At 43.6% G+C, this 27,828-nt stretch overlaps 1 protein-coding gene across 1 annotated transcript in view; it reads left to right on the plus strand.

The window, feature by feature from the left end:
* BRIP1 (BRCA1 interacting helicase 1) overlaps window positions 1-27,828 on the plus strand; it is a 1,071,924-nt gene that overhangs the window by 261,285 nt on the left and 782,811 nt on the right. The window contains exon 7 of the mRNA XM_053707344.1: window positions 20,543-20,827. Within this exon, the coding sequence (XP_053563319.1) occupies window positions 20,543-20,827 (285 nt within the window). The remainder of the gene's footprint in view (window positions 1-20,542; window positions 20,828-27,828) is intronic.

Here is a 27,828-nt window from a genome sequence, read left to right on the forward strand (position 1 = left end):
AAAGAGAATATATGACCTGAGAAAGAAGGGGGGGAGTAAAACGAGAGATTGAAGATAAGCGAGTGGAGAAACATAGATGAGAGATTATAGTTATAAAACATTTTTTCCAGGTCTGCTATGACCTCACACTCTGCTTTCTCTCAGTTCAACAACTTCCTTTTTCTGTCCAGCTGTTGTCTTCTCCAAAACTCTAGTTGATGTTGCTAACTGCTATACACTTATTTTTGTTACTTTATTACTGTATGTAGCATTATTTAATTTATGGTATAAAATAAAAACAATTTTAAAAAATGACTGCACAATAAGGTATTTCATATTGGCTAAACATATGCAAAGAGGTGGGGTTAATGGGTGTGGTGTGGGCGATGTAGCGAGTGGGATTAGAAGTGGCGAGTAACATTTTGGGCTGGCTAGTAGCTTAGGGCTTGAAATTTTGAGTCCTGTGTGTGTGTGTATATATATATATATATATATATATATATATATATATATATATATATGATTTATCATTTGTATTACCATCTCATAGTGTTTAATGTCCCTTTTAAGCCTGGTTTCTTTTTCAAGTCATGTTCAGGGACAATATTTTTTTCTCCTTTCTCCATTTAAATATATCCTAGCGTTTCTTTCCATGGACTAAAGTCAGCAGAAAGAGTGGAGGAGTTGGATATACCCTGTATAAAATATTTGTTATTAGTATCTTTTCTCCAACATAGGTGTGTCCGGTCCACGGCGTCATCCTTACTTGTGGGATATTCTCTTCCCCAACAGGAAATGGCAAAGAGCCCAGCAAAGCTGGTCACATGATCCCTCCTAGGCTCCGCCTTCCCCAGTCATTCTCTTTGCCGTTGTACAGGCAACATCTCCACGGAGATGGCTTAGAGTTTTTTGGTGTTTAAATGTAGTTTTTATTCTTCAATCAAGAGTTTGTTATTTTAAAATAGTGCTGGTATGTACTATTTACTCTGAAACAGGAAAGAGATGAAGATTTCTGTTTGTAAGAGGAAAATGATTTTAGCAACCGTTACTAAAATCGATGGCTGTTTCCACACAGGACTGTTGAGAGGAATTAACTTCAGTTGGGGGAAACAGTGAGCAGACTTTTGCTGCTTGAGGTATGACACATTTCTAACAAGACTCGGTAATGCTGGAAGCTGTCATTTTCCCTATGGGAACCGGTAAGCCATTTTCTTAGTTTAAGTAAAAGAATAAAGGGCTTCATTAGGGCTTAAAAAACTGGTAGACATTTTTCTGGGCTAAAACGATTACTTTACTAAGTATATTTGGCAGATTATTACTTTTAATAGTTGTTAAATCTTGGGGATTGTTTTAATAAAAACGGCAGGCACTGTATTGGACACCTTTTTCACTGGGGGCCTTTTCTAGTCATAGACAGAGCCTCATTTTCGCGCCTCTAATGCGCAGTTGTTTTTGGAAAGCATGGCATGCAGATGCATGTGTGAGGAGCTAAGAACCACTGAAAAAGCTTATAGAAGGCATCATTTGGTATCGTATTCCCCTCTGGGCTTGGTTGGGTCTCAGCAAAGCAGATACCTGGGACTGTATAGGGGTTAAATGTAAAAACGGCTCCGGTTCCGTTATTTTAAGGGTTAAAGCTTTCAAATTTGGTGTGCAATACTTTTAAGGCTTTAAGTTACTGTGGTGAAATTTTGGTGAAATTTGAACAATTCCTTCATACTTTTTCACATATTCAGTAATAAAGTGTGTTCAGTTTGAAATTTAAAGGGACAGTAACGGTTTTATTGTAAAACGTTTTTTGTGCTTTGTTGACAAGTTTAAGCCTGTTTAACATGTCTGAACCATCAGATAACGATGTTCTATATGTATGAAAGCCAATGTGTCTCCCCATTTAAATATATGTGATATATTTGTGTCATAATGTCCAAACAAAGTAGGGATAATAATGCCATAGATATGATATTGCCCAAGATGATTCCTCTAATGAGGGGAGTAAGCATGGTACTGCATCATCCCCTTCTGTGTCTACACCAGTTTTGCCCACACAAGAGGCCCCTAGTACATCTAGTGCGCCAATACTTATTACCATACAACAATTAATGGCTGTAATGGATAATTCTATTGCATGCATTTTTTTCCAAAATGCCTACTTATCAGAGAAAGCGTGATTGCTCTGTTTTAAACACTGAAGAGCAAGAGGACGCTGATGATATCTGTTCTGACATACCCTCACACCTATCTGAAGGGGCCAGGAGGGAGGTTTTGTCTGAGGGAGAAATTTCAGATTCAGGGAAAATTTCTCAACAAGCAGAACCTGATATTGTAACTTTTAAATTTAAATTTCAACATCTCCACGCACTACTTAAGGAGGTATTATCTACTCTGGATGATTGTGACAATTTGGTCATTCCAGAGAAATTAGGTAAGATGGACTAGTTCCTAGAGGTTCCGGTGCCCCCCGATGTTTTTCCTATACCCAAGCGGGTGGCGGACATAGTAAATAAGGAGTGGGAAAGGCCCGGCATACCTTTTGTCCTCCCCCTATATTTAAGAAATTAGTTCCTATAGTCGACCCCAGAAAGGACTTATAGCATACAGTCCCCAAGGTCGAGGGGGCGGTTTCTACTCTAAACAAACGCACTTCTATTCCTATAGAAGATAGTTGTGCTTTCAAGATCCTATGGATTAAAGGTTAGAGGGTTTGCTTAAAAAGATGTTTGTTCAGCAAGGTTACCTTCTACAACCAATTTCATGCATTGTTCCTGTCACTACAGCTGCGTGTTTCTGGTTCGAAGAACTAGAAAAGTCGCTCAATAAAGAATCTTCGTACGAGGAGGTTTTGGACAGAGTTCAAGCTCTTAAATTGGCTAACTCTTTTTTATTTTAGATGCCGCTTTGCAATTAGCTAGATTAGCGGCGAATAATTCAGGGTTTGCTATCGTGGCGCGCAGAGCGCTTTTGCTTAACATCCCTTTCAAGGGTAAAACACTGTTTGGCCCTGACTTGAAAGAGATTATTTCAGACATCACTGGGGGAAAGGGCCACGCCCTTCCTCTGGATAGGTCTTTTAAGGCTAAAAAGAAGCCAAATTTTCGTCCCTTTCGCAGAAACGGACCAGCCTCAAATTCTACACCCTCTAAGCAAGAGGGTAATACTTCTCAAACCAAGCCAGCCTGGAGGCCGATGCAAGGCTGGAACAAGGGTAAGCAGGCCAAGTCACCTGCCACTGCTACCAAAACAGCATGAAGTGTTGGCCCCCGATCTGGGAAGGATCTGGTGGGGGGCAGACTTTCTCTCTTTGCTCAGGCTGGGGCAAGAGATGTTCAGGATCCTTGGGCGCTAGAAATAGTTTCTCAAGGTTATCTGCTGGAATTCAGGGAACTACCCCCAAGGGGAAGGTTCCACGGGTCTCAATTATCTTCGAACAGGCATTCTTACACTGTGTAGAAGACCTGTTAAGCATGGGAGTGATTCATCCTGTTCCATTAGGAGAACAAGGGATGGGTTTTTACTCCAACCTGTTCATAATTCCCAAAAAAGAGGGAACATTCAGACCTATTTTAGATCTCAAGATTCTAAACAAGTTTCTAAGGGTTTCATCATTCAAAATGGAAACCATTCGAACGATCCTTCCTACCATCCAGGAAGGTCAATTCATGACCACGGTGGACTTAAAGGATGCGTACCTACGTATTCCTATCCACAAGGAACATTTTCGGTTCCTAAGGTTCGCCTTTCTGGACAAGCATTACCTGTGGCACTTCCATTCGGATTAGCCACTGCTCCAAGGATTTTCACAAGGGTACTAGGGTCCCTTCTAGCGGTGCTAAGACCAAGGGGCATTGCAGTAGTACCTTACTTGGACGACATCCTGATTCAAGTGTCGTCTCTGTCAAAAGCAAGGGCTCATACGGACATTGTCCTAGCCTTTCTCAGATCTCACAGGTGGAAAGTGAACATAGAAAAAAGTTCTCTGTCCCCGTCAACAAGAGTTCCCTTCTTGGGAACAATAATAGTTTCCTTAGAAATGAAGGTTTTTCTGACAGAGGCCAGAAAATCAAAACTTCTAAGCTCTTGTCAGGTACTTCATTCTGTTCTTCTTCCTTCCATAGCGCAGTCCATGGAAGTAATAGGGTTGATGGTTGCGGCAATGGACATAGTTCCTTTTGCACGAATTCATCTAAGACCATTGCACCTGGGCATGCTCAGACAGTGGAATGGGGATTATACAGACTTGTCTCCGACAATACAAGTAGATCAAATAACCAGAGATTCACTCCGTTGGTGGCTGACCCTGGACAACCTGTAACAGGGAATGAGCTTCCGCAGACCAGAATAGGTCATTGTCACGACCGACGCCAGTCTGGTGGGCTGGGGCGCGGTCTGGGAACCCCTGAAAACTCAGGGTCTATGGTTTCGGGAAGACTCTCTTCTCCCGATAAACATAATGGAACTGAGAGCGATATTCAATGCTCTCAAGGCTTGGCCTCGACTAGCAAAGGCCAAATTCATAAGGTTTCAATCAGTCATCATGACGACTGTTACATATATCAACCATCAGGGGGTAACATGGAGTTCCCTGGCGATGGAGGAGCATCCGGGGGAGTGGGAACTCCATCTGGAAATCTTTGCCGAAATAACTCAATTATGGGGCATTCCAGACTTGGTTCTGATGGCCTCTCGTCAGAACTTCATGGTCCCTTGTTACGGGTCCAAATCCAGGGATCCCAAGGCGACTCTATTGGATACAATAGTAGCACCTTGGATCTTCAACCTAGCTTATGTATTCCCACCGTTTCCTCTCATTCCCAGGCTGGTAGCCAGGATCAATCTGGAGAGGGCTTCGGTGACCTTGATAGTTCCTGTGTGGCCACGCAGGACTTGGTATGCAGACCTGGTGAATGTGTCATCGGCTCCACCATGGAAGCTACCTTTGAGACAGGACCTTCTTATTCAGGGTCCATTCGAACATCCGAATCTGGTTTTCCTCCAACTGACTGCTTGGAGTTTGAACGCTTGATTTTATCAAAGCGTGGGTTTTCAGATTCTGTAATAGATACTCTTATTCAGGCTAGAAAGCCTGTAACTAGAAAAATTTACCATAATATATGGAAAAAATATATCTGTTGGTGTGAATCTAAAGGATTCCCATGGAACAAGATAAAAATTCCTAAGATTCTTTCCTTTCTACAAGAAGGTTTGGAGAAAGGATTTTCTGCGAGTTCTCTGAAGGGACAGATCTCTGCTTTATCTGTTTTACTTCACAAAAGGCTGGCAGCTGTGCCAGACGTTTAAGCGTTTGTTCAGGCTCTGGTTAGAATCAAGCCTGTTTACAGACCTTTGACTCTTCCCTGGAGTCTTAATCTAGTTCTTTCAGTTCTTCAAGGGGTTCCGTTTGAACCCTTACATTCCATAGATATTAAGTTATTATCTTGGAAAGTTTTGTTTTAGGTTGCAATTTCTTCCGCTAGAAGAGTTTCTGAGTTATCTGCTCTGCAGTGTTCTCCGCCCTATCTGGTCCATGCAGATAAGGTGGTTTTTACGTACTGAGCCTGGTTTTCTTCCGAAGGTTGTTTCCAACAAAAATATTAACCAGGAGATAGTTGTACCTTCTTTGTGTTCGAATCCAGTTTCATAGAAGGAACGTTTGTTACACAATTTGGACGTTGTCCGTGCTCTAAAATTCTATTTAGATGCTACAAAGGATTTCAGACAATCATCTTCCTTGTTTGTTGTTTATTCTGGTAAAAGGAGAGGTCAAAAAGCAACTTCTACCTCTCTATCTTTTTGGCTTAAAAGCATCATCAGATTGGCTTATGAGACTGCCGGACGGCAGCCTCCTTAAAGAATCACAGCTCATTCCACTAGGGCCGTGGCTTCCACATGGGCCTTTAAGAACGAGGCTTCTGTTGATCAGATATGTAAGGCAGCGACTTGGTCTTCACTGCACACTTTTACCAAATTTTACAAATTTGATACTTTTGCTTCTTCTGAGGCTATTTTTGGGAGAAAGGTTTTGCAAACCGTGGTGCCTTCCATCTAGGTGACCTGATTTGCTCCCTCCCATCATCCGTGTCCTAAAGCTTTGGTATTGGTTCCCACAAGTAAGGATGACGCCGTGGACCGGACACACCTATGTTGGAGAAAACAGAATTTATGTTTACCTGATAAATTACTTTCTGGTTTTTTAATCAGGTCTGATGATTTATTTTCTTTAACTACAGTCACCACGGTATCATATGATTTCTCCTATGCAAATATTCCTCCTTTACGTCGGTCGAATGACTGGGGAAGGCGGAGCCTAGGAGGGATCATGTGACCAGCTTTGCTGGGCTCTTTGCCATTTCCTGTTGGGGAAGAGAATATCCCACAAGTAAGGATGACGCCGTGGACCGGACACACCGTTGGAGAAAGTAATTTATCAGGTAAACATAAATTCTGTTTTTTTTTAGTTTAAATTCTAAACATAAATTTGTTAAAGAAAAATCAAGTTAGAAGCTCAATGCAATGCATACTTTAGAGAAAATAGATGCTGAAAAAAGTCGCTGTTAGAAAAATGTGTGTGATGTTTTTATTTATTTCTCCAACATAGGTGTGTCCGGTCCACGGCGTCATCCTTACTTGTGGGATATTCTCTTCCCCAACAGGAAATGGCAAAGAGCCCAGCAAAGCTGGTCACATGATCCCTCCTAGGCTCCGCCTTCCCCAGTCATTCTCTTTGCCGTTGCACAGGCAACATCTCCACGGAGATGGTTAAGAGTTTTTTGGTGTTAAATGTAGTTTTTATTCTTCAATCAAGAGTTTGTTATTTTAAAATAGTGCTGGTATGTACTATTTACTCTGAAACAGAAAAAAGGATGAAGATTTCTGTTTGTAAGAGGAAGATGATTTTAGCAACCGTTACTAAAATCGATGGCTGTTTCCACACAGGACTGTTGAGATGAAGTAACTTCAGTTGGGTGAAACAGTGTGCAGACTTTGCTGCTTGAAGTATGACACATTTCTAACAAGACTTGGTAATGCTGGAAGCTGTCATTTTCCCTATGGGATCCGGTAAGCCATTTTTATTAATAAGAATAAAGGGCTTCACAAGGGCTTTAAAGACTGGTAGACATTTTCTGGGCTAAAACGATTAATTTATAAGCATTTTTAATAGTTTATAGCTTTGAGGAGTTATTTTATTCTTGGGAATTATGTTAAAAAAACGGCAGGCACTGTATTGGACACCTTTTTCACTGGGGGCCTTCTCTAATCATAGGCAGAGCCTCATTTTCGCGCCACTAATGCGCAGTTGTTTTTGGTAAGCAAGGCATGCAGATGCATGTGTGAGGAGCTCAGATACACAGAAAAAGCTTACTGAAGGCGTCATTTGGTATCGTATTCCCCTCTGGGCTTGGTTGGGTCTCAGCAAAGCAGATACCAGGGACTGTATAGGGGTTAAATATAAAAACGGCTCCGGTTCCGTTATTTTAAGAGTTAAAGCTTTCAAATTTGGTGTGCAATATTTTTAAGGCTTTAAGACACTGTGGTGAAATTTTGGTGAATTTTGAACAATTCCTTAATACTTTTTCATATATTCAGTAATAAAGTGTGTTCAGTTTAAAATTTAAAGTGACAGTAACGGTTTTATTTTAAAACGTTTTTTGTACTTTGTTATCAAGTTTATGCCTGTTTAACATGTCTGAACTATCAGATAGACTATGTTCTGTATGTGAGGAAGCCAAGGTTCCTTCTCATTTAAATAGATGTGATGTTTGTGACAAACAATTTAGAGAAAATGATGCCCAAGATGATTCCTCAAGTGAGGGGAGTAAGCATGGTACTGCATCATCCCCTCCTTCGTCTACGCCAGTCTTGCCCACACAGGAGGCCCCTAGTACATCTAGTGCGCCAATACTCCTTACTATGCAACAATTAACGGCTGTAATGGATAATTCTATCAAAAACATTTTAGCCAAAATGCCCACTTATCAGCGAAAGCGCGACTGCTCTGTTTTAGAAAATACTGAAGAGCATGAGGACGCTGATGATAATGGTTCTGACATGCCCCTACACCAGTCTGAAGGGGCCAGGGAGGTTTTGTCTGAGGGAGAAATTTCAGATTCAGGGAAAATTTCTCAACAAGCTGAACCTGATGTTATTACATTCAAATTTAAATTGGAACATCTCCGCGCTCTGCTTAAGGAGGTGTTGTCTACTCTGGATGATTGTGACAATTTGGTCATTCCAGAGAAATTATGTAAGATGGACAAGTTCCTAGAGGTCCCGGTGCCCCCCGAAGCTTTTCCTATACCCAAGCGGGTGGCGGATATTGTAAACAAAGAATGGGAAAGGCCCGGCATACCTTTTGTCCCTCCCCCTATATTTAAGAAATTGTTTCCTATGGTCGACCCCAGAAAGGACTTATGGCAGACAGTCCCCAAGGTCGAGGGGGCGGTTTCTACTCTAAACAAACGCACTACTATCCCTATAGAAGATAGTTGTGCTTTCAAAGATCCTATGGATAAAAAATTAGAGGGTTTGCTTAAAAAGATGTTTGTTCAGCAAGGTTACCTTCTACAACCAATTTCATGCATTGTTCCTGTCACTACAGCAGCGTGTTTCTGGTTCGATGAACTAGAAAAGTCGCTTGATAAAGAATCTTCTTATGAGGAGATTATGGACAGAGTTCACGCTCTTAAATTGGCTAACTCTTTTACTTTAGACGCCACTTTGCAATTAGCTAGATTAGCGGCGAAAAATTCAGGGTTTGCTATTGTGGCGCGCAGAGCGCTTTGGTTAAAGTCTTGGTCAGCGGATGCGTCCTCCAAGAACAAATTGCTTAACATACCTTTCAAGGGGAAAACGCTGTTTGGCCCTGACTTGAAAGAGATTATTTCAGATATCACTGGGGGAAAGGGCCACGCCCTTCCTCAGGATAGGTCTTTTAAGGCTAAAAATAAACCAAATTTTCGTCCCTTTCGCAGAAACGGACCAGCCTCAAGTTCTACATCCTCTAAGCAAGAGGGTAATACTTCTCAAACCAAGCCAGCCTGGAGGCCAATGCAAGGCTGGAACAAAGGTAAGCAGGCCAAGAAACCTGCCACTGCTACCAAGACAGCATGAGATGTTGGCCCCCGATCCGGGACCGGATCTGGTGGGGGGCAGACTTTCTCTCTTCGCTCAGGCTTGGGCAAGAGATGTTCTGGATCCTTGGGCGCTAGAAATAGTCTCCCAAGGTTATCTTCTGGAATTCAAGGAGCTACCCCCAAGGGGAAGGTTCCACAGGTCTCAATTGTCTTCAGACCACATAAAAAGACAGGCATTCTTACATTGTGTAGAAGACCTGTTAAAAATGGGAGTGATTCATCCTGTTCCATTAGGAGAACAAGGGATGGGATTCTACTCCAATCTGTTCATAGTTCCCAAAAAAGAGGGAACATTCAGACCAATCTTAGATCTCAAGATCCTAAACAAATTTCTCAGGGTTCCATCGTTCAAAATGGAAACCATTCGGACAATTCTTCCTACCATCCAGGAAGGTCAATTCATGACCACGGTGGATTTAAAGGATGCGTATCTACATATTCCTATCCACAAGGAACATCATCGGTTCCTAAGGTTCGCCTTTCTGGACAAGCATTACCAGTTAGTGGCACTTCCATTCGGATTAGCCACTGCTCCAAGAATTTTCACAAAGGTACTAGGGTCCCTTCTAGCGGTGCTAAGACCAAGGGGCATTGCAGTAGTACCTTACTTGGACGACATACTGATTCAAGCGTCGTCTCTGCCACAAGCAAAGGCTCATACGGACATTGTCCTGGCCTTTCTCAGATCTCACGGGTGGAAAGTGAACGTAGAAAAAAGTTCTCTATCCCCGTCAACAAGAGTTCCCTTCTTGGGAACAATAATAGACTCCTTAGAAATGAGGATTTTTCTGACAGAGGCCAGAAAATCAAAACTTCTAAGCTCTTGTCAAGTACTTCATTCTGTTCTTCTTCCTTCCATAGCGCAGTGCATGGAAGTAATAGGTTTGATGGTCGCGGCAATGGACATAGTTCCTTTTGCGCGAATTCATCTAAGACCATTACAACTGTGCATGCTCAGACAGTGGAATGGGGATTATACAGACTTGTCTCCGACGATACAAGTAGATCAGAGGACCAGAGATTCACTCCGTTGGTGGCTGACCCTGGACAACCTGTCACAAGGGATGAGCTTCCGCAGACCAGAGTGGGTCATTGTCACGACCGACGCCAGTCTGGTGGGCTGGGGCGCGGTCTGGGAACCCCTGAAAGCTCAGGGTCTTTGGTCTCGGGAAGAATCTCTTCTCCCGATAAATATTCTGGAACTGAGAGCGATATTCAATGCTCTCAAGGCTTGGCCTCAGCTAGCAAAGGCCAAATTCATAAGGTTTCAATCAGACAACATGATGACTGTTGCGTATATCAACCATCGGGGGGGAACAAGGAGTTCCCTGGCGATGGAAGAAGTGACCAAAATAATTAAATGGGCGGAGACTCACTCCTGCCACTTGTCTGCAATCCACATCCCAGGAGTGGAAAATTGGGAAGCGGATTTTCTGAGTCGTCAGACATTTCATCCGGGGGAGTGGGAACTCCATCCGGAAATCTTTGCCCAAATAATTCAATTGTGGGGCATTCCAGACATGGATCTGATGGCGTCTCGTCAGAACTTCAAGGTTCCTTGCTACGGGTCCAGATCCAGGGATCCCAAGGCGACTCTAGTGGATGCACTAGTAGCACCTTGGACCTTCAACCTAGCTTATGTGTTCCCACCGTTTCCTCTCATTCCCAGGCTGGTAGCCAGGATCAAACAGGAGAGGGTATCGGTGATCTTGATAGCTCCTGCGTGGCCACGCAGGACTTGGTATGCAGATCTGGTGAATATGTCATCGGTTCCACCATGGAAGCTACCTTTGAGACAGGACCTTCTTGTTCAAGGTCCGTTCGAACATCCGAATCTGGCCTCACTCCAACTGACTGCTTGGAGATTGAACGCTTGATTTTATCAAAGCGAGGGTTCTCAGATTCTGTCATTGATACTCTTGTTCAGGCTAGAAAGCCTGTAACTAGAAAAATCTACCATAAAATATGGAAAAAATATATCTGTTGGTGTGAATCTAAAGGATTCCCATGGAACAAGATAAAAATTCCTAAGATTCTATCCTTTCTTCAAGAAGGTTTGGAGAAAGGATTATCTGCAAGTTCTTTGAAGGGACAGATTTCTGCTTTGTCTGTTTTACTTCACAAAAAGCTGGCGGCTGTGCCAGATGTTCAAGCTTTTGTTCAGGCTCTGGTTAGAATCAAGCCTGTTTACAAACCTTTGACTCCTCCTTGGAGTCTCAATTTAGTTCTTTCAGTTCTTCAGGGGGTTCCGTTTGAACCCCTACATTCCGTTGATATCAAGTTATTATCTTGGAAAGTTTTGTTCTTGGTTGCAATTTCTTCTGCTAGAAGAGTTTCAGAGTTATCTGCTCTGCAGTGTTCTCCTCCTTATCTGGTGTTCCATGCAGATAAGGTGGTTTTGCGTACTAAACCTGGTTTTCTTCCGAAAGTTGTTTCTAACAAAAATATTAACCAGGAGATAGTCGTGCCTTCTTTGTGTCCGAATCCAGTTTCAAAGAAGGAACGTTTGTTACACAATTTGGATGTAGTTCGTGCTCTAAAATTCTATTTAGAGGCTACAAAGGATTTCAGACAAACTTCTTCCTTGTTTGTTGTTTATTCTGGTAAAAGGAGAGGTCAAAAAGCAACTTCTACCTCTCTCTCTTTTTGGCTTAAAAGCATCATCCGATTGGCTTATGAGACTGCCGGACGGCAGCCTCCTGAAAGAATCACAGCTCACTCCACTAGGGCCGTGGCTTCTACATGGGCCTTCAAGAACGAGGCTTCTGTTGATCAGATATGTAAGGCAGCGACTTGGTCTTCACTGCACACTTTTACCAAATTTTACAAATTTGATACTTTTGCTTCTTCTGAGGCTATTTTTGGGAGAAAGGTTTTGCAAGCCGTGGTGCCTTCCATCTAGGTGACCTGATTTGCTCCCTCCCATCATCCGTGTCCTAAAGCTTTGGTATTGGTTCCCACAAGTAAGGATGACGCCGTGGACCGGACACACCTATGTTGGAGAAAACAGAATTTATGCTTACCTGATAAATTACTTTCTCCAACGGTGTGTCCGGTCCACGGCCCGCCCTGGTTTTTTAATCAGGTCTGATGAATTATTTTCTCTAACTACAGTCACCACGGTATCATATGATTTCTCCTATGCATATTCCTCCTTTACGTCGGTCGAATGACTGGGGAAGGCGGAGCCTAGGAGGGATCATGTGACCAGCTTTTCTGGGCTCTTTGCCATTTCCTGTTGGGGAAGAGAATATCCCACAAGTAAGGATTACGCCGTGGACCGGACACACCGTTGGAGAAAGTAATTTATCAGGTAAGCATAAATTCTGTTTTTTGTTTTAATGTGCATGAAGAAGAGTTTCTTTGTTCACCTTACAAATAACATTCCCCTTTATATTTAACCCCTTTCTCCCTGTCCATTTTGTGTCTGCTCTATTTAGGTTATCGAATTCCCCCTCCTTGGAAGAATTTTAATATAATGCATTTTCTGTTCATGACAAATGGTTACAGTGAAATCATAACCAAAGATATTTAGTTGTTAAATGATTAATTAATTAATTAATTAATGATCTTGATCTTGAGTTTTTTTTTGTCCATTAATAAAGAATCTGTTATGGGTATTGCAGTATTTGACTTTTATTGTTAAAGGGACACTGAACCCAAATTTTTTCTTTCATGATTCAGATAGAGCATGCAATTTTAAGCAACTTTCTAATTTACTTCTATTATCAATTTTAATTTGTTCTCTTGCTATCTTTATTTGAAAAAGAAGACATCTCAGCTAAGGAGCCAGCAAATGTTTGCTTCAGGACCATGGACAGCACTTGTTTGCTTCAGGACCATGGACAGTACTTGTTTATTGGTGCTGACCAATGAGCAAGGACAACCCAGGTTTTTCACAAAAAATGGTCCGGCATCTAAACTTACATTCTTGCATTTCAAATAAACATACCAAGAGAGTGAAGAAAATGTGATAATAGGAGTAAATTAGAAAGTTGTTTAAAAATGTATGCTCTATGTGAATCACGAAATAAATTTTTTGAGTACAGTGTCCCTTTAACTTTTCCATCTAAAGGGGAGGAGAGTACACGGCTTCATTCATTACTTGTGGTAACTAAGAACCTGGCCACCAGGTGGAGGCAAAGACACCCCAGCCAAAGGCTTAAATACCTCCCCCACTTCCTTCATCCCCCAGTCATTCTTTGCCTTTCATCACAGGAGGTTGGCAGAGAAGTGTCAGAAGATTCAGAGTATTCTCTTATGGATGGTAGTACTCTTCAGAATAGGACTGGTGTTTTAAGTAGTCCTGTCAGCCTCTCAGTGAGAGCTTGGGTGAAAGTTAGAGTCCGGAGATGCAGGGAGAGTCTTTCTGCAAAACCATCCCGACTCATTTTACCAGCTCCATAAGCAATCAGCGTTGACGAGTTTATGTGCCTGCTTTTTACACTCAAGTCCATGTCAGGAGCGATGCTACTACACTGTCACACTTGAGAGACTGTGTTCCTGTTCCACGGCATAGATTCTGGTAAGATAGTTTCATTTTTTATACACATAATGATAACGTAGAAGACAGGGTCACAGTGTGATACCTTTTATATTTATAGAATCAAGGGCTAATATCCCTGGTAGGGGGATTATTGAACAGGGGGGTTTGTACATAATATTGTTTATTGTGTCATTGCTGCAATATGTGTGAGATGAGGCTCTGGCAATGGGTGGACTTTTAGTTTCATTTCCTCGAGTATTTGCGCGGCAAATTTGGTGTGTTTTTCTCCCTAGTGGAGGGGCGGTCGTGCGAGGCATTCCTTCTGACCGGGTGTGGCCTATTCAAATTCCTCTGCTTAACCGGCGGTTGCAGGAGACGAAACGGTTTCTCTGGTCCGGGTCATATGAGCTGGTGAGAGTCCCGGCCATTGGAGGTTATAAAGTTGCCATTTTTCATATAATATATCTAGTCCGTAATAAAGGCGCAAGCTATGGAGGACTCTGACGCATTGGAGGGTACTCCCTCTTTAACAAAGTCTCATACCTGTGTTTAATGCGAAGGAGGTTCTGGTAGATACGCCTGCTCAACTATGTTCCAAATGTCTTGATAAAGTTACAACATCTAGAAAGAATAGGATGTCTAGTACTACTGAGCCGTTTACCTCTGAGGGTTCCCCGTCCAGTGAGGTGCGTTTCCTACATTCAACTCCGATTACATTTGCAGTGCCCCAGGGCACGATCATTTCTCCTACGGGAGAGATCCGTTGGCCGCCAGATTTTGCGGACCTACTGCTAACGGCGGTATCTAAGGTGATTAGTGCCTTACCACGTTCTGCTAAACGCAAGCGTAAGGTAAAATATAGTGATCCGACCCAGGGGTCATATACTCTAATGGATGTTTCGGAAAGATTATCCGCTGATGAGGATGATTCTGACTCTTCGGAGGACGTTCCTTCTGGGTCGGAGTCTATGTCATCTAAAGCTCCGACTGCGGAGGAGCCTGACTTTAGGTTTAGGATGGAAAATTTGCGCTTTTTGCTGAAGCAAGTGCTTCTACTCTTGAGGTTCCGGAACCAAAACTACCGGAGGCACCTTTGATTCATAAGCTTGATAAAGTATATGAGGACAGGGCGGTGCCTCAGACCTTCCCGGTTCCTGTTAAGATGGCTAACATTTTTAAGAATGAATGGGAGGGATTAGGTTCTTCTTTTTCCCCTTCTTCTTTTAAGCTGTTCCCCGTCCCAGATTCTCAGCTCGAGCTATGGGGGACTTTCCCTAAGGTGGATGGTGCTATCTATACGCTTGCGAAGCGGACTACGATTTCTCTTGAGGATAGTTCGTCATTTAAAGAGCCCATGGATAAAAAGTTAGAAAACATGTTAAGAAAAATGTTTCAACACGCAGGGTTTGTTTTTCAGCCGGCAGCGGCGGTAGCTGGAGCTGCGACATATTGGTGTGAATCTCTGTCAGACATGGTTGAGAGGCAGACTCCCCTCGGTGAGATGCAGGATTGAATTAAGGCCTTAAGGGTCGCTAATTCTTTTATTTGTGATGCCAATATGCAAATCATTCACCTGAATGCTAAGGTATCAGATTTTTCCATACTAGCCTGTAGGGCTCTGTGACTACAGTCGTGGTCTGCGGACATGACCTCTAAGTCTAGACTGCTATCCCTTCCCTTTCAGGGAAAGATCCTGTTCGGTCCAGGATGTGACTCTATCATATCCACGGTTACGGGTGGCAAGGGCGCTTTCCTACCGCAGTATATGAAGGTTAATCCTAAGGGATATACTTTTAGTCCCTTTTGTACGGACAAGGCCCAAGACCAGCAGCCCGCCGCAAAAGCGGAACAGTCCAAGGGCACTTGGAAGCCAACTCAGTCTTGGAATAAGTCCAAGCAGAACAAGATGCCCACCGACACAAAGTCGTCATGAATGGGTGGCCCCCGACCGGTCACAGGACCAAGTAGGGGGCATATTATCTCTCTTCCCAGAGGCCTGGTTGCAGGATGTTCAGGACCCTTGGGTTCTGGAGGTTATCGCCCAGGGATACAAGATAGGGTTCAGATCTCATCCGCCCAGGGACAGATTCCCCCTGTCAAATCTGTCTTCCAGACTACTTTGTCACCAATAAAGCTGTTTTTACCTTTTGGAGCTTTGGAGTTTTCATGTCTGCTGATTCTTCCTCTTCCTGCAAGTGAGTGACGCCCGGAAGTACATGGTGATCAGAAAAGAGAGACGCCTTTCTAGAATGTGTGAGGGATCTTTCTTCTCTCTGAGTTAATGTACCAGTACCCCCAGCAGAAAGGGTTTAGGGTACTATTCAAACCTTTTCGTGGTCCCAAAGAAGGAGGGCATGTTCTGCCCGATTCTAGACCTAAAATATTTAAACAAGTTTCTGACTGTTCCATCGTTCAAAATGGAAACAATCAGATTTATTCTGCCCCTAGTGCAAGAGGGGCAGTTCATGATGACAATAGACTTGACGGATGCCTACCTTCATGTGCCAATCCACAGGGATCACTTCAGGTTCCAGAGATTTGCGTTTCTAGACCAACAGTTTGTGGCCCTTCCCCTCGGTCTGGCAACGGCCCCGAGTGTCTTCACAAAGGTTCTGAGGGCACTATTTGTAGTAGCCAGATCCAGAGGCATTGCTGTGGTGCCCTTTCTGGACGACATCCTAGTCCAGGTGCCGTCGTTCAGTCTCGCAGAGGATCACTTGAGGTCCCTTCTTCTTTTGCTCCAATCTCACGGTTGGAAGATAAACTCAAGAAAGAGCTCCCTGATTCCCAGCAACAGGGTGGAGTTCCTGGGAATGATAATAGATTCTATATCCATGAGGATATTTCTCACAGATCAGCGACGCAGGAAGATTGCGTCTGCCTGTCTTGTCCTTTATTCCTCCTCCAGTCCCTCTGTGGCTCAGAGTATGGAGGTCATCGGGCTCAGGGTGTCCAGCATCAATGTCATTCTATTTGCCAGGTTCCATCTAAGACCTCTTCAGTTGTGCATGTTGAGACAGTGGAACGGCGATCATATAGATCTATCCCAACAGATTTCTCTGGACGATCGGACGAGGGACTCCCTCTCTTGGTGGATCCGTCCAGAACAACTGTCCCAAGGAACATCCTTCCTGAGACCGTCCTGGGAGATTGTGACCACGGACTTGAATCTGGCAGGATGGGCAGCTGTTTGGGGTGCCAGGATGGCTCAGGGAAAGTAGTCTTGAGAGGAATCTCTCCTCCCGATCAATATTCAGAAACTTCAATCAATCTACAATGCTCTGAAGGCTTGGCCCCCTCCTGGGGTCGTTCAGCTTCATCAGGTTCCAGACAGACAACGTTACCTGAGTGGCTTACATCAACCATGGGGGGGGGGGGGGGGGCGAGAAGCTCCCTAGCAATGAGGGAGGTTTCTCGGATATTGGAATGGGCAGAGTGCCACAGCTGTTCGCTCTCAGCAATCCATATTCTGGGTGTGGACAACTGGAAAGCGGATTTTCTCAGCAGGCAATCCTTCCATCCGGGGTCCATCCTGAGGTGTTTGCAGAGATTTGTCAAATATATGGGACGCCGGAGATAGATCTCATGGCGTCCAGACACAGTTGCAAGCTACCCAAATACGGGTCGCAGTCCAGGGATCCCTAGACAGAGCTGATAGATGCCTTAGCGGTGCCTTGGGGGTTCAACCTAGTTTACATTTTTCCACTGTTGCCACTTCTACCTCGTGTAGTGGCCCGCATCAAGCAGGAGCAAGCTTCGGCTATTCTGATTGCTCCGTCGTGGCCGCGGATGATGTGGTTTTCTGGTGAGGATTTCATCTTCTCCTCCATGGAGATTACCCTGTCGCAGGGATCTGTTCATACAAGGTCCCTTTCAACATCAAAATCTAGATTCTCTGAGGCGGACTGCGTGGAGATTGAACGCTTAGTCTTGGCCAGGAGAGGGTTTTCTGAGAAAGTGATTGATACTCTCGTTCAGGCCAAGAAGCTGGTCACTCGTCGCATCTATCATAATGTGTGGAGGACTTACTTGGCCTGGTGTGAGAAGTATGGATATCTTTGGCGCAAGGTGAAGGTATCCAGGATTCTGTCCTTTCTCCAGGATGGACTGAAGAAGGGCATTGCCGCCAGTTGCTTAAAGGGACAGATTTCGGCATTATCTGTTTTGTTACACAAGAGGCTTGCTGAACTTCTGGATATTCAGTCTTTTTGTTCAGGCTCTGTCTAGAATCTGGCCTGTTTTTAGACAGTCCGCTCCTCCTTGGAGCTTGAACTTGGTTCTGAGGGTGTTGCAGAGGGTTCCGTTTGAACCTATGCACTCTATTGACATTAAAGTGAATGTAAATTTTGATGCAAAAGTGCCCGGTTTTTCAAACTTCGATTAAAAACAGGGGCACTTTAATTCATCAAAATTTACATTTCACTCTTGTTGTGAAAAAAAAACTTACCTTTTAAACTTCACAGCAGCTCCAGCTTCCTCCACCCATTTCAAAGCCTCTTCCTGGGTCTAAAATGAGGAATCCGGCTTCCTCCAATCACAGCGTTGAATCAGACACTGCTTCCCCCGGGGGGAAAGCCTTGATTGGAGGATGTCCTATCAATCGTTTCTGACATCAGAAATGGCTTGTGAGACCGGAGGAAGCTGGAGCTGCTGTGATGTTTAAAAGGTAAGTATTTTTTCACAACAGGAGTGAAAATTTTGATGAATTAAAGTGCCCCTGTTTTTAATCGAAGGTTTAAAAACTGGGCACTTTAGCATCAAAATTTACATTCACTTTAAGAAGAAATTGGATGGAGGGCGCCACATAGTGCAGATCAATGAGATAATAACAAACACAGAGTGATCACAAGAATCCTACTCACAATTAGAAGCGCACAATAAAGTGCAGGAATAGCGGTCCGGAACTACACGTCGTCCGGTCGACCACAATGGGTAGGGCACACAGATAGAGATCCTCGTCTCACCAGGGAGAGTCCAGGGATGTCCAAAATGAGGGGGTACAAGTGGAGCTGAACAGCAGATACCCAGCTAGATCCTATAGACCAGAGATCCAGCGGAATTCGGGTGATAGAGGCCAAAGGAAGTTCGCCAGGCTCAATCCAGGGAGATATAAATCACCCGAATTCCGCTGGATCTCTGGTCTATAGGATCTAGCTGGGTATCTGCTGTTCAGCTCCACTTGTACCCCCTCATTTTGGACATCCCTGGACTCTCCCTGGTGAGACGAGGATCTCTATCTGTGTGCCCTACCCATTGTGGTCGACCGGACGACGTGTAGTTCCGGACCGCTATTCCTGCACTTTATTGTGCGCTTCTAATTGTGAGTAGGATTCTTGTGATCACTCTGTGTTTGTTATTATCTCATTGATCTGCACTATGTGGCGCCCTCCATCCAATTTCTTCTAGATTTTCCATCTGTGTTCCTGGCATAACACTCTGGAGGAGCAGCCTATACTTCATCTTTTTCCCTGGACTTTTGCCCATCCTCGCATCATCTGGGCCCTTACCTCTGGACTCTGCTGGACTCGATAAGTTTCCTATCTGTTTGGACTTATATTTTATATATTCATCACTATTTCTGATTATTATATATTTTTTATTTACATATACCATATGTTTATGTGTTATTTTACACCATCAACAATATCTTTATATTTCTACCTGATAGATTTATCCCCCCCTCATTCATCATTTCCTTGAAAGGATTATTTATCCCAAGTATATTATTATTACCTATCCGATTTTATATTTTTATATTTATTTTTTTTATTTTGTGCTACCATAGTCTAGGCGCCTCTTATTAGTGCTCTGGTGACTTTTGTTTCCCCATCGGCACTGTAATTCTTTGTTTTATACATTCACTTTAAGATTCTTTCCTGGAAAGTTCTCTTTCTGTTAGCTATTACATCGGCTCGCAGAGTCTCTGAGCTGGCGGCCTTGCAATTTGAGCCTCCTTATTTGTTTTTTCACGCTGATAAGGCTGTTCTTCACACTGGTTTGTGATTTCTTCCCAAAGTTGTGTCTAATGTAACATCAATCAGGAAATAGTAGTTCCTTCTTTGTGTCCTAACCCATCTTCTCCTAAGGAGAGGTTACTTCATAATTTGGACGTGGTTCGAGCCTTGAAATTTTATCTTCAGGCTACAAAGGATTTCAGACCATCTACATCCCTTGTTGTGGTGTATGCAGGGAAGAGCAGGGGGCAGAAAGCTTCTTCAACTTTTATCTTTTTGGTTGAGGAGCATGATTCGTTTAGCCTATGAGACAGCAGGACATAAGCCTCCTCAGAGGATGATGGCTCATTCGACTAGAGTTGTGGCTTTCTCTTGGGCTTTCAAGAATGAGCCCTCTATGGAACAGATTTGTAAGGCGGCTACCTGGTCCTCCTTACATAGCTTTACACAATTTTACAAATTTGACATTTTTGCTTCGGTGGAAGCAGTTTTTGGGAGAAAGGTTTTACAGGCTGTGGTGCCCTCAGATTAGGGGCCGCTTTCTTTTTGCCCTCCCGTTTTTCATTGTGTCCTCTAGAGCTTGGGTATTTGTTCCCACAAGTAATGAAATAAGCCGTGGACTCTCCTCCCCTTTAGATGGAAAACATAAATTATGCTTACCTGATAATTTTATTTCCATCGTGGGCAGGAAAGTCCACGGCTCCGGTGGGTGGACCTAAATTTAGTTTTTGTTCTTCTGGCACCATTTATACCCTAATATTTCTCCTACTGTTCCTTGTTCCCTCGGCAGAATGACTGGGGGATGAGGGAAGTGGGGGAGGTATTTAAGCCTTTGGCTGGGGTGTCTTTGCCTCCTCCTGGTGGCCAGGTTCTTAATTCCGACAAGTAATGAATGAAGACGTGGACTCTCCTCCCCACAATGGTAATAAAATTATCAGGTAAGCATAATTTGTTTTTGTTGAACTATTTCTTCTTTTGTATTTGTGTTTCTTCAGGCACCCATATCATGTAAGCTTTGCAACTGTGATCAAAATAAAGATCAGAACAGATTTGATGAAAATAGTAAGACAAAGGAAAATGGAGAGAAGCCGAGGGTGCCCAAAATATTTTTTGGTACCAGAACACATAAGCAAATATCTCAGATAACAAAGGAGTTGAAAAGGACAGCATACTCTAGTGCTCGGATGACCATCCTTTCTAGTAGAGATCACTCTTGCGTTCACCCGGACATCCAGAGTAACAGGAATGAAAAATGCAAGGAATTATTAGAAGCAAAGGATGTAAGTTTATTGTTCAAATTTGTTTCTTGGTTATTCTGTAGCCATATATGTGTTTTTTTTTGGTTTTGTTTTTAAATACACCGGCTTAATTAATTGGATATTTCGTTCTAATGGCACGGTGAGTCCACGGATCATCATAATTACTGTTCGGGATATCACTCCTGGCTAGCAGGAGGAGGCAAAGAGCACCACAGCAAAGCTGTTAAATATCACTTCCCTACCCACAAACCCCAGTCCTTCTCTTTGCCTGTGCAAGGAGGTGGTAAAGTTTTAGGTGTCTGAAGATTCTTCAATCAAGAGCAGAGCAGGTTGTTCTGTTTTTTTCTAGGGTCTAACTGTGGTCCACATCAGTCTTTTTAGTAGAGCTGTGGTGGCTTTAAAGCATTTGGAAACTGGTGGGGTTTTAATTCGCACTGTGCCTTCCTTATTTGGTGCTGCCCTATCCTGAAAGCCTGATTAGGTTTAGTCAGTCGTTACTTTGTGTTTCATGGGTCTATGGGTGGAGGATGCCTTCTCATATCTGTGAGCTGCCCTGCTGCTGGGCAGATTGGAGCCAGGTAAGTGCCTGTTTCTCCAACATAGGTGTGTCCGGTCCACGGCGTCATCCTTACTTGTGGGATATTCTCTTCCCCAACAGGAAATGGCAAAGAGCCCAGCAAAGCTGGTCACATGATCCCTCCTAGGCTCCGCCTTCCCCAGTCATTCTCTTTGCCGTTGTACAAGCAACATCTCCACGGAGATGGCTTAGAGTTTTTTAGTGTTTAACTGTAGTTTTTATTATTCAATCAAGAGTTTGTTATTTTAAAATAGTGCTGGTATGTACTATTTACTCTGAAACAGAAAAGAGATGAAGATTTCTGTTTGTAAGAGGAAAATGATTTTAGCAACCGTTACTAAAATCGATGGCTGTTTCCACACAGGACTGTTGAGAGGAATTAACTTCAGTTGGGGGAACAGTGAGCAGACTTTTGCTGCTTGAGGTATGACACATTCTAACAAGACGATGTAATGCTGGAAGCTGTCATTTTCCCTATGGGATCCGGTAAGCCATTTTTATTACAGAAAGAAAAAAAGGGATTCACAAGGGCTTTTTAAGACTGTAGACATTTTCTGGGCTAAATCGATTTATATATAAACATATTTTATACTCCATAGCCTTGAGGAATTATTTTAATCTTGGGAATTATGTAAAATAACCGGCAGGCACTGTATTGGACACCTTATTCTCTAGGGGCTTTCCCTAATCATAGGCAGAGTCTCATTTTCGCGCCTCTATTGCGCACTTGTTTTTGAGAAGCATGACATGCAGATGCATGTGTGAGGAGCTCTGATACATAGAAAAGACTTTCTGAAGGCGTCATTTGGTATCGTATTCCCCTTTGGGCTTGGTTGGGTCTCAGCAAAGCAGATACCAGGGACTGTAAAGGGGTTAAATATAAAAACGGCTCCGGTTCCGTTATTTTAAGGGTTAAAGCTTCCAAATTTGGTGTGCAATACTTTTACGGCTTTAAGACACTGTGGTGAAATTTTGGTGAATTTTGAACAATTCCTTCATACTTTTTCGCAATTGCAGTAATAAAGTGTGTTCAGTTTAAAATTTAAAGTGACAGTAACGGTTTATTTTAAAACGTTTTTTGTACTTTGTTATCAAGTTTTTGCCTGTTTAACATGTCTGAACTACCAGATAGACTGTGTTCTGAATGTGGGGAAGCCAAGGTTCCTTCTCAATAGATGTGATTTATGTGACACAAAATTTAGAGAAAATGATGCCCAAGATGATTCCTCAAGTGAGGGGAGTAAGCATGGTACTGCATCATCCCCTCCTTCGTCTACACCAGTCTTGCCCACACAGGAGGCCCCTAGTACATCTAGCGCGCCAATACTCCTTACTATGCAACAATTAACGGCTGTAATGGATAATTCTATCAAAAACATTTTAGCCAAAATGCCCACTTATCAGCGAAAGCGCGACTGCTCTGTTTTAGAAAATACTGAAGAGCATGAGGACGCTGATGATATTGGTTCTGAAGGGCCCCTACCCCAGTCTGAGGGGGCCAGGGAGGTTTTGTCTGAGGGAGAAATTTCAGATTCAGGGAAAATTTCTCAACAAGCTGAACCTGATGTGATTACATTTAAATTTAAATTGGAACATCTCCGCGCTCTGCTTAAGGAGGTGTTATCCACTCTGGATGATTGTGAGAATTTGGTCATTCCAGAGAAACTATGTAAAATGGACAAGTTCCTAGAGGTCCCGGGGCCCCCCGAAGCTTTTCCTATACCCAAGCGGGTGGCGGACATTGTAAATAAAGAATGGGAAAGGCCCGGTATACCTTTCGTCCCTCCCCCCATATTTAAAAAATTGTTTCCTATGGTCGACCCCAGAAAGGACTTATGGCAGACAGTCCCCAAGGTCGAGGGGGCGGTTTCTACTATAAACAAACGCACCACTATACCCATAGAAGATAGTTGTGCTTTCAAAGATCCTATGGATAAAAAATTAGAAGGTTTGCTTAAAAAGATGTTTGTTCAGCAAGGTTACCTTCTACAACCAATTTCATGCATTGTTCCTGTCACTACAGCAGCGTGTTTCTGGTTCAATGAGCTAGAAAAGGCGCTCAATAATAATTCTTCTTCTTATGAGGAGATTATGGACAGAATTCATGCTCTCAAATTGGCTAATTCTTTCACCCTAGACGCCACTTTGCAATTGGCTAGGTTAGCGGCGAAAAATTCTGGTTTTGCTATTGTGGCGCGCAGAGCGCTTTGGTTAAAATCTTGGTCAGCGGATGCGTCTTCCAAGAACAAATTGCTTAACATTCCTTTCAAGGGGAAAACGCTGTTTGGCCCTGACTTGAAAGAGATTATCTCTGATATCACTGGGGGCAAGGGCCACGCCCTTCCTCAGGATAGGTCTTTCAAGGCCAAAAATAAACCTAATTTTCGTCCCTTTCGCAGAAACGGACCAGCCCCAAGTGCTACGTCCTCTAAGCAAGAGGGTAATACTTCTCAAGCCAAGCCAGCCTGGAGACCAATGCAAGGCTGGAACAAAGGAAATCAGGCCAAGAAACCTGCCACTGCTACCAAGACAGCATGAGATGTTGGCCCCCGATCCGGGACCGGATCTGGTGGGGGGCAGACTCTCTCTCTTCGCTCAGGCTTGGGCAAGAGATGTTCTGGATCCTTGGGCACTAGAAATAGTCTCCCAAGGTTATCTTCTGGAATTCAAGGGGCTTCCCCCAAGGGGGAGGTTCCACAGGTCTCAAATGTCTTCAGACCACATAAAAAGACAGGCATTCTTACATTGTGTAGAAGACCTGTTAAAAATGGGAGTGATTCATCCTGTTCCTTTAGGAGAACAAGGGATGGGGTTCTACTCCAATCTGTTCGTAGTTCCCAAAAAAGAGGGAACATTCAGACCAATCTTAGATCTCAAGATCCTAAACAAGTTTCTCAAGGTTCCATCGTTCAAAATGGAAACCATTCGAACAATTCTTCCTTCCATCCAGGAAGGTCAATTCATGACCACGGTGGATTTAAAGGATGCGTATCTACATATTCCTATCCACGAGGAACATCATCGGTTCCTAAGGTTCGCATTCCTGGACAAGCATTACCAGTTTGTGGCACTTCCGTTCGGATTAGCCACTGCTCCAAGGATTTTCACAAAGGTACTAGGGTCCCTTCTAGCGGTGCTAAGACCAAGGGGCATTGCAGTAGTACCTTACTTGGACGACATTCTGATTCAAGCGTCGTCCCTTCCTCTAGCAAAGGCTCACACGGACATTGTCCTGGCCTTTCTCAGATCTCACGGGTGGAAAGTGAACGTAGAAAAAAGTTCTCTATCTCCGTCAACAAGGGTTCCCTTCTTGGGAACAATAATAGACTCCTTAGAAATGAGGATTTTTCTGACAGAGGCCAGAAAATCAAAACTTCTAAACTCTTGTCAAATACTTCATTCTGTTCCTCTTCCTTCCATAGCGCAGTGCATGGAAGTAATAGGTTTGATGGTAGCGGCAATGGACATAGTTCCTTTTGCGCGAATTCATCTAAGACCATTACAACTGTGCATGCTCAGTCAGTGGAATGGGGACTATACAGACTTGTCTCCGACGATACAAGTAGATCAGAGGACCAGAGATTCACTCCGTTGGTGGCTGTCCCTGGACAACCTGTCACAGGGGATGAGCTTCCGCAGACCAGAGTGGGTCATTGTCACGACCGACGCCAGTCTGGTGGGCTGGGGCGCGGTCTGGGGACCCCTGAAAGCTCAGGGTCTTTGGTCTCGGGAAGAATCTCTTCTCCCGATAAATATTCTGGAACTGAGAGCGATATTCAATGCTCTCAAGGCTTGGCCTCAGCTAGCAAAGGCCAAGTTCATACGGTTTCAATCAGACAACATGACGACTGTTGCGTACATCAACCATCAGGGGGGAACAAGGAGTTCCCTGGCGATGGAAGAAGTGACCAAAATCATTCAATGGGCGGAGACTCACTCCTGCCACTTGTCTGCAATCCACATCCCAGGAGTGGAAAATTGGGAAGCGGATTTTCTGAGTCGTCAGACATTTCATCCGGGGGAGTGGGAACTCCATCCGGAAATCTTTGCCCAAATTACTCAATTGTGGGGCATTCCAGACATGGATCTGATGGCCTCTCGTCAGAACTTCAAGGTTCCTTGCTACGGGTCTAGATCCAGGGATCCCACGGCGACTCTAGTAGATGCACTAGTAGCACCTTGGACCTTCAAACTAGCTTATGTATTCCCGCCGTTTCCTCTCATCCCCAGGCTGGTAGCCAGGATCAATCAGGAGAGGGCATCGGTGATCTTGATAGCTCCTGCGTGGCCACGCAGGACTTGGTATGCAGACCTGGTGAATATGTCATCGGCTCCACCATGGAAGCTACCTTTGAGACGAGACCTTCTTGTTCAAGGTCCGTTCGAACATCCGAATCTGGTCTCACTCCAACTGACTGCTTGGAGATTGAACGCTTGATCTTATCAAAGCGAGGGTTCTCAGATTCTGTCATTGATACTCTTGTTCAGGCCAGAAAGCCTGTAACTAGAAAAATTTACCACAAAATATGGAAAAAATATATCTGTTGGTGTGAATCTAAAGGATTCCCTTGGGACAAGGTAAAAATTCCTAAGATTCTATCCTTTCTTCAAGAAGGTTTGGAGAAAGGACTATCTGCAAGTTCCTTGAAGGGACAGATTTCTGCCTTGTCTGTGTTACTTCACAAAAAGCTGGCAGCTGTGCCAGATGTTCAAGCCTTTGTTCAGGCTCTGGTTAGAATCAAGCCTGTTTACAAACCTTTGACTCCTCCTTGGAGTCTCAATTTAGTTCTTTCAGTTCTTCAGGGGGTTCCGTTTGAACCCTTACATTCCGTTGATATTAAGTTATTATCTTGGAAAGTTTTGTTTTTGGTTGCAATTTCTTCTGCTAGAAGAGTTTCAGAATTATCTGCTCTGCAGTGTTCTCCTCCTTATCTGGTGTTCCATGCAGATAAGGTGGTTTTACGTACTAAACCTGGTTTTCTTCCGAAAGTTGTTTCTAACAAAAACATTAACCAGGAGATAGTCGTGCCTTCTTTGTGTCCGAATCCAGTTTCAAAGAAGGAACGTTTGTTGCACAATTTGGATGTTGTTCGTGCTCTAAAATTCTATTTAGATGCTACAAAGGATTTTAGACAAACATCTTCCTTGTTTGTTGTTTATTCTGGTAAAAGGAGAGGTCAAAAAGCAACTTCTACCTCTCTCTCTTTTTGGATTAAAAGCATCATCAGATTGGCTTATGAGACTGCCGGACGGCAGCCTCCTGAAAGAATCACAGCTCATTCCACTAGGGCTGTGGCTTCCACATGGGCCTTCAAGAACGAGGCTTCTGTTGATCAGATATGTAAGGCAGCGACTTGGTCTTCACTGCACACTTTTACTAAATTTTACAAGTTTGATACTTTTGCTTCTTCTGAGGCTATTTTTGGGAGAAAGGTTTTGCAAGCCGTGGTGCCTTCCATCTAGGTGACCTGATTTGCTCCCTCCCTTCATCCGTGTCCTAAAGCTTTGGTATTGGTTCCCACAAGTAAGGATGACGCCGTGGACCGGACACACCGATGTTGGAGAAAAAAGAATTTATGTTTAACTGATAAATTACTTTCTACAACGGTGTGTCCGGTCCACGGCCCGCCCTGGTTTTTTTAATCAGGTCTGATAATTTATTTTCTTTAACTACAGTCACCACGGTATCATATGGTTTCTCCTATGCAAATATTCCTCCTTTACGTCGGTCGAATGACTGGGGAAGGCGGAGCCTAGGAGGGATCATGTGACCAGCTTTGCTGGGCTCTTTGCCATTTCCTGTTGGGGAAGAGAATATCCCACAAGTAAGGATGACGCCGTGGACCGGACACACCGTTGGAGAAAGTAATTTATCAGGTAAACATAAATTCTGTTTTTTATTTCTTTGCTGCAAAAGAAGGGTTATGGCACTTTTCTGTGATGGGGACCGTAAATCCTATGTGGGGTTTTTGTTTAGGCAGTATGTGGGGCACAGTGAGACACTTTGAGAGGAGAGGCTCTGTGTTTGTTGCAACGGTGTTTGCTGCGTGTGTTTGCTACCTGCTTTTTAGTGTAGTAGTGATGGTGGCCAGTCTGTTAGGTACGCCCACGAATAGGAGGGGCGTTTTTTCTGAGGCGGCAATTAAGTTGTTTGCCTTTCCGAATCTCTGTTTGTTTGTTCCGGTCTGAGTGGAGGTTGCTTGCAGCATTTTTAGCTAGAACGCCTTGGGCTACATCGCGCTTCTGTCTTTTTCTGGGTCCGGATCATTGGTAATATTGTCCGGCTTCAGGAGGTCAGGTAGGCACCTCAGCAGGGTGTGTTGAGGTAAGGAGGCTGTCTGTAGGTTTTGGGAGTGCTTAGTTGGGTGGTTTTTTCGTTTTGCTAATAAAACTGAATTTTAGTAGGAAAAAAGTTTGTTCTTTTAAAATTTATGTTTAAATATTT

Source organism: Bombina bombina, chromosome 3 (assembly GCF_027579735.1).
Source record: "Bombina bombina isolate aBomBom1 chromosome 3, aBomBom1.pri, whole genome shotgun sequence".
Classification (NCBI taxonomy): domain Eukaryota; kingdom Metazoa; phylum Chordata; class Amphibia; order Anura; family Bombinatoridae; genus Bombina; species Bombina bombina.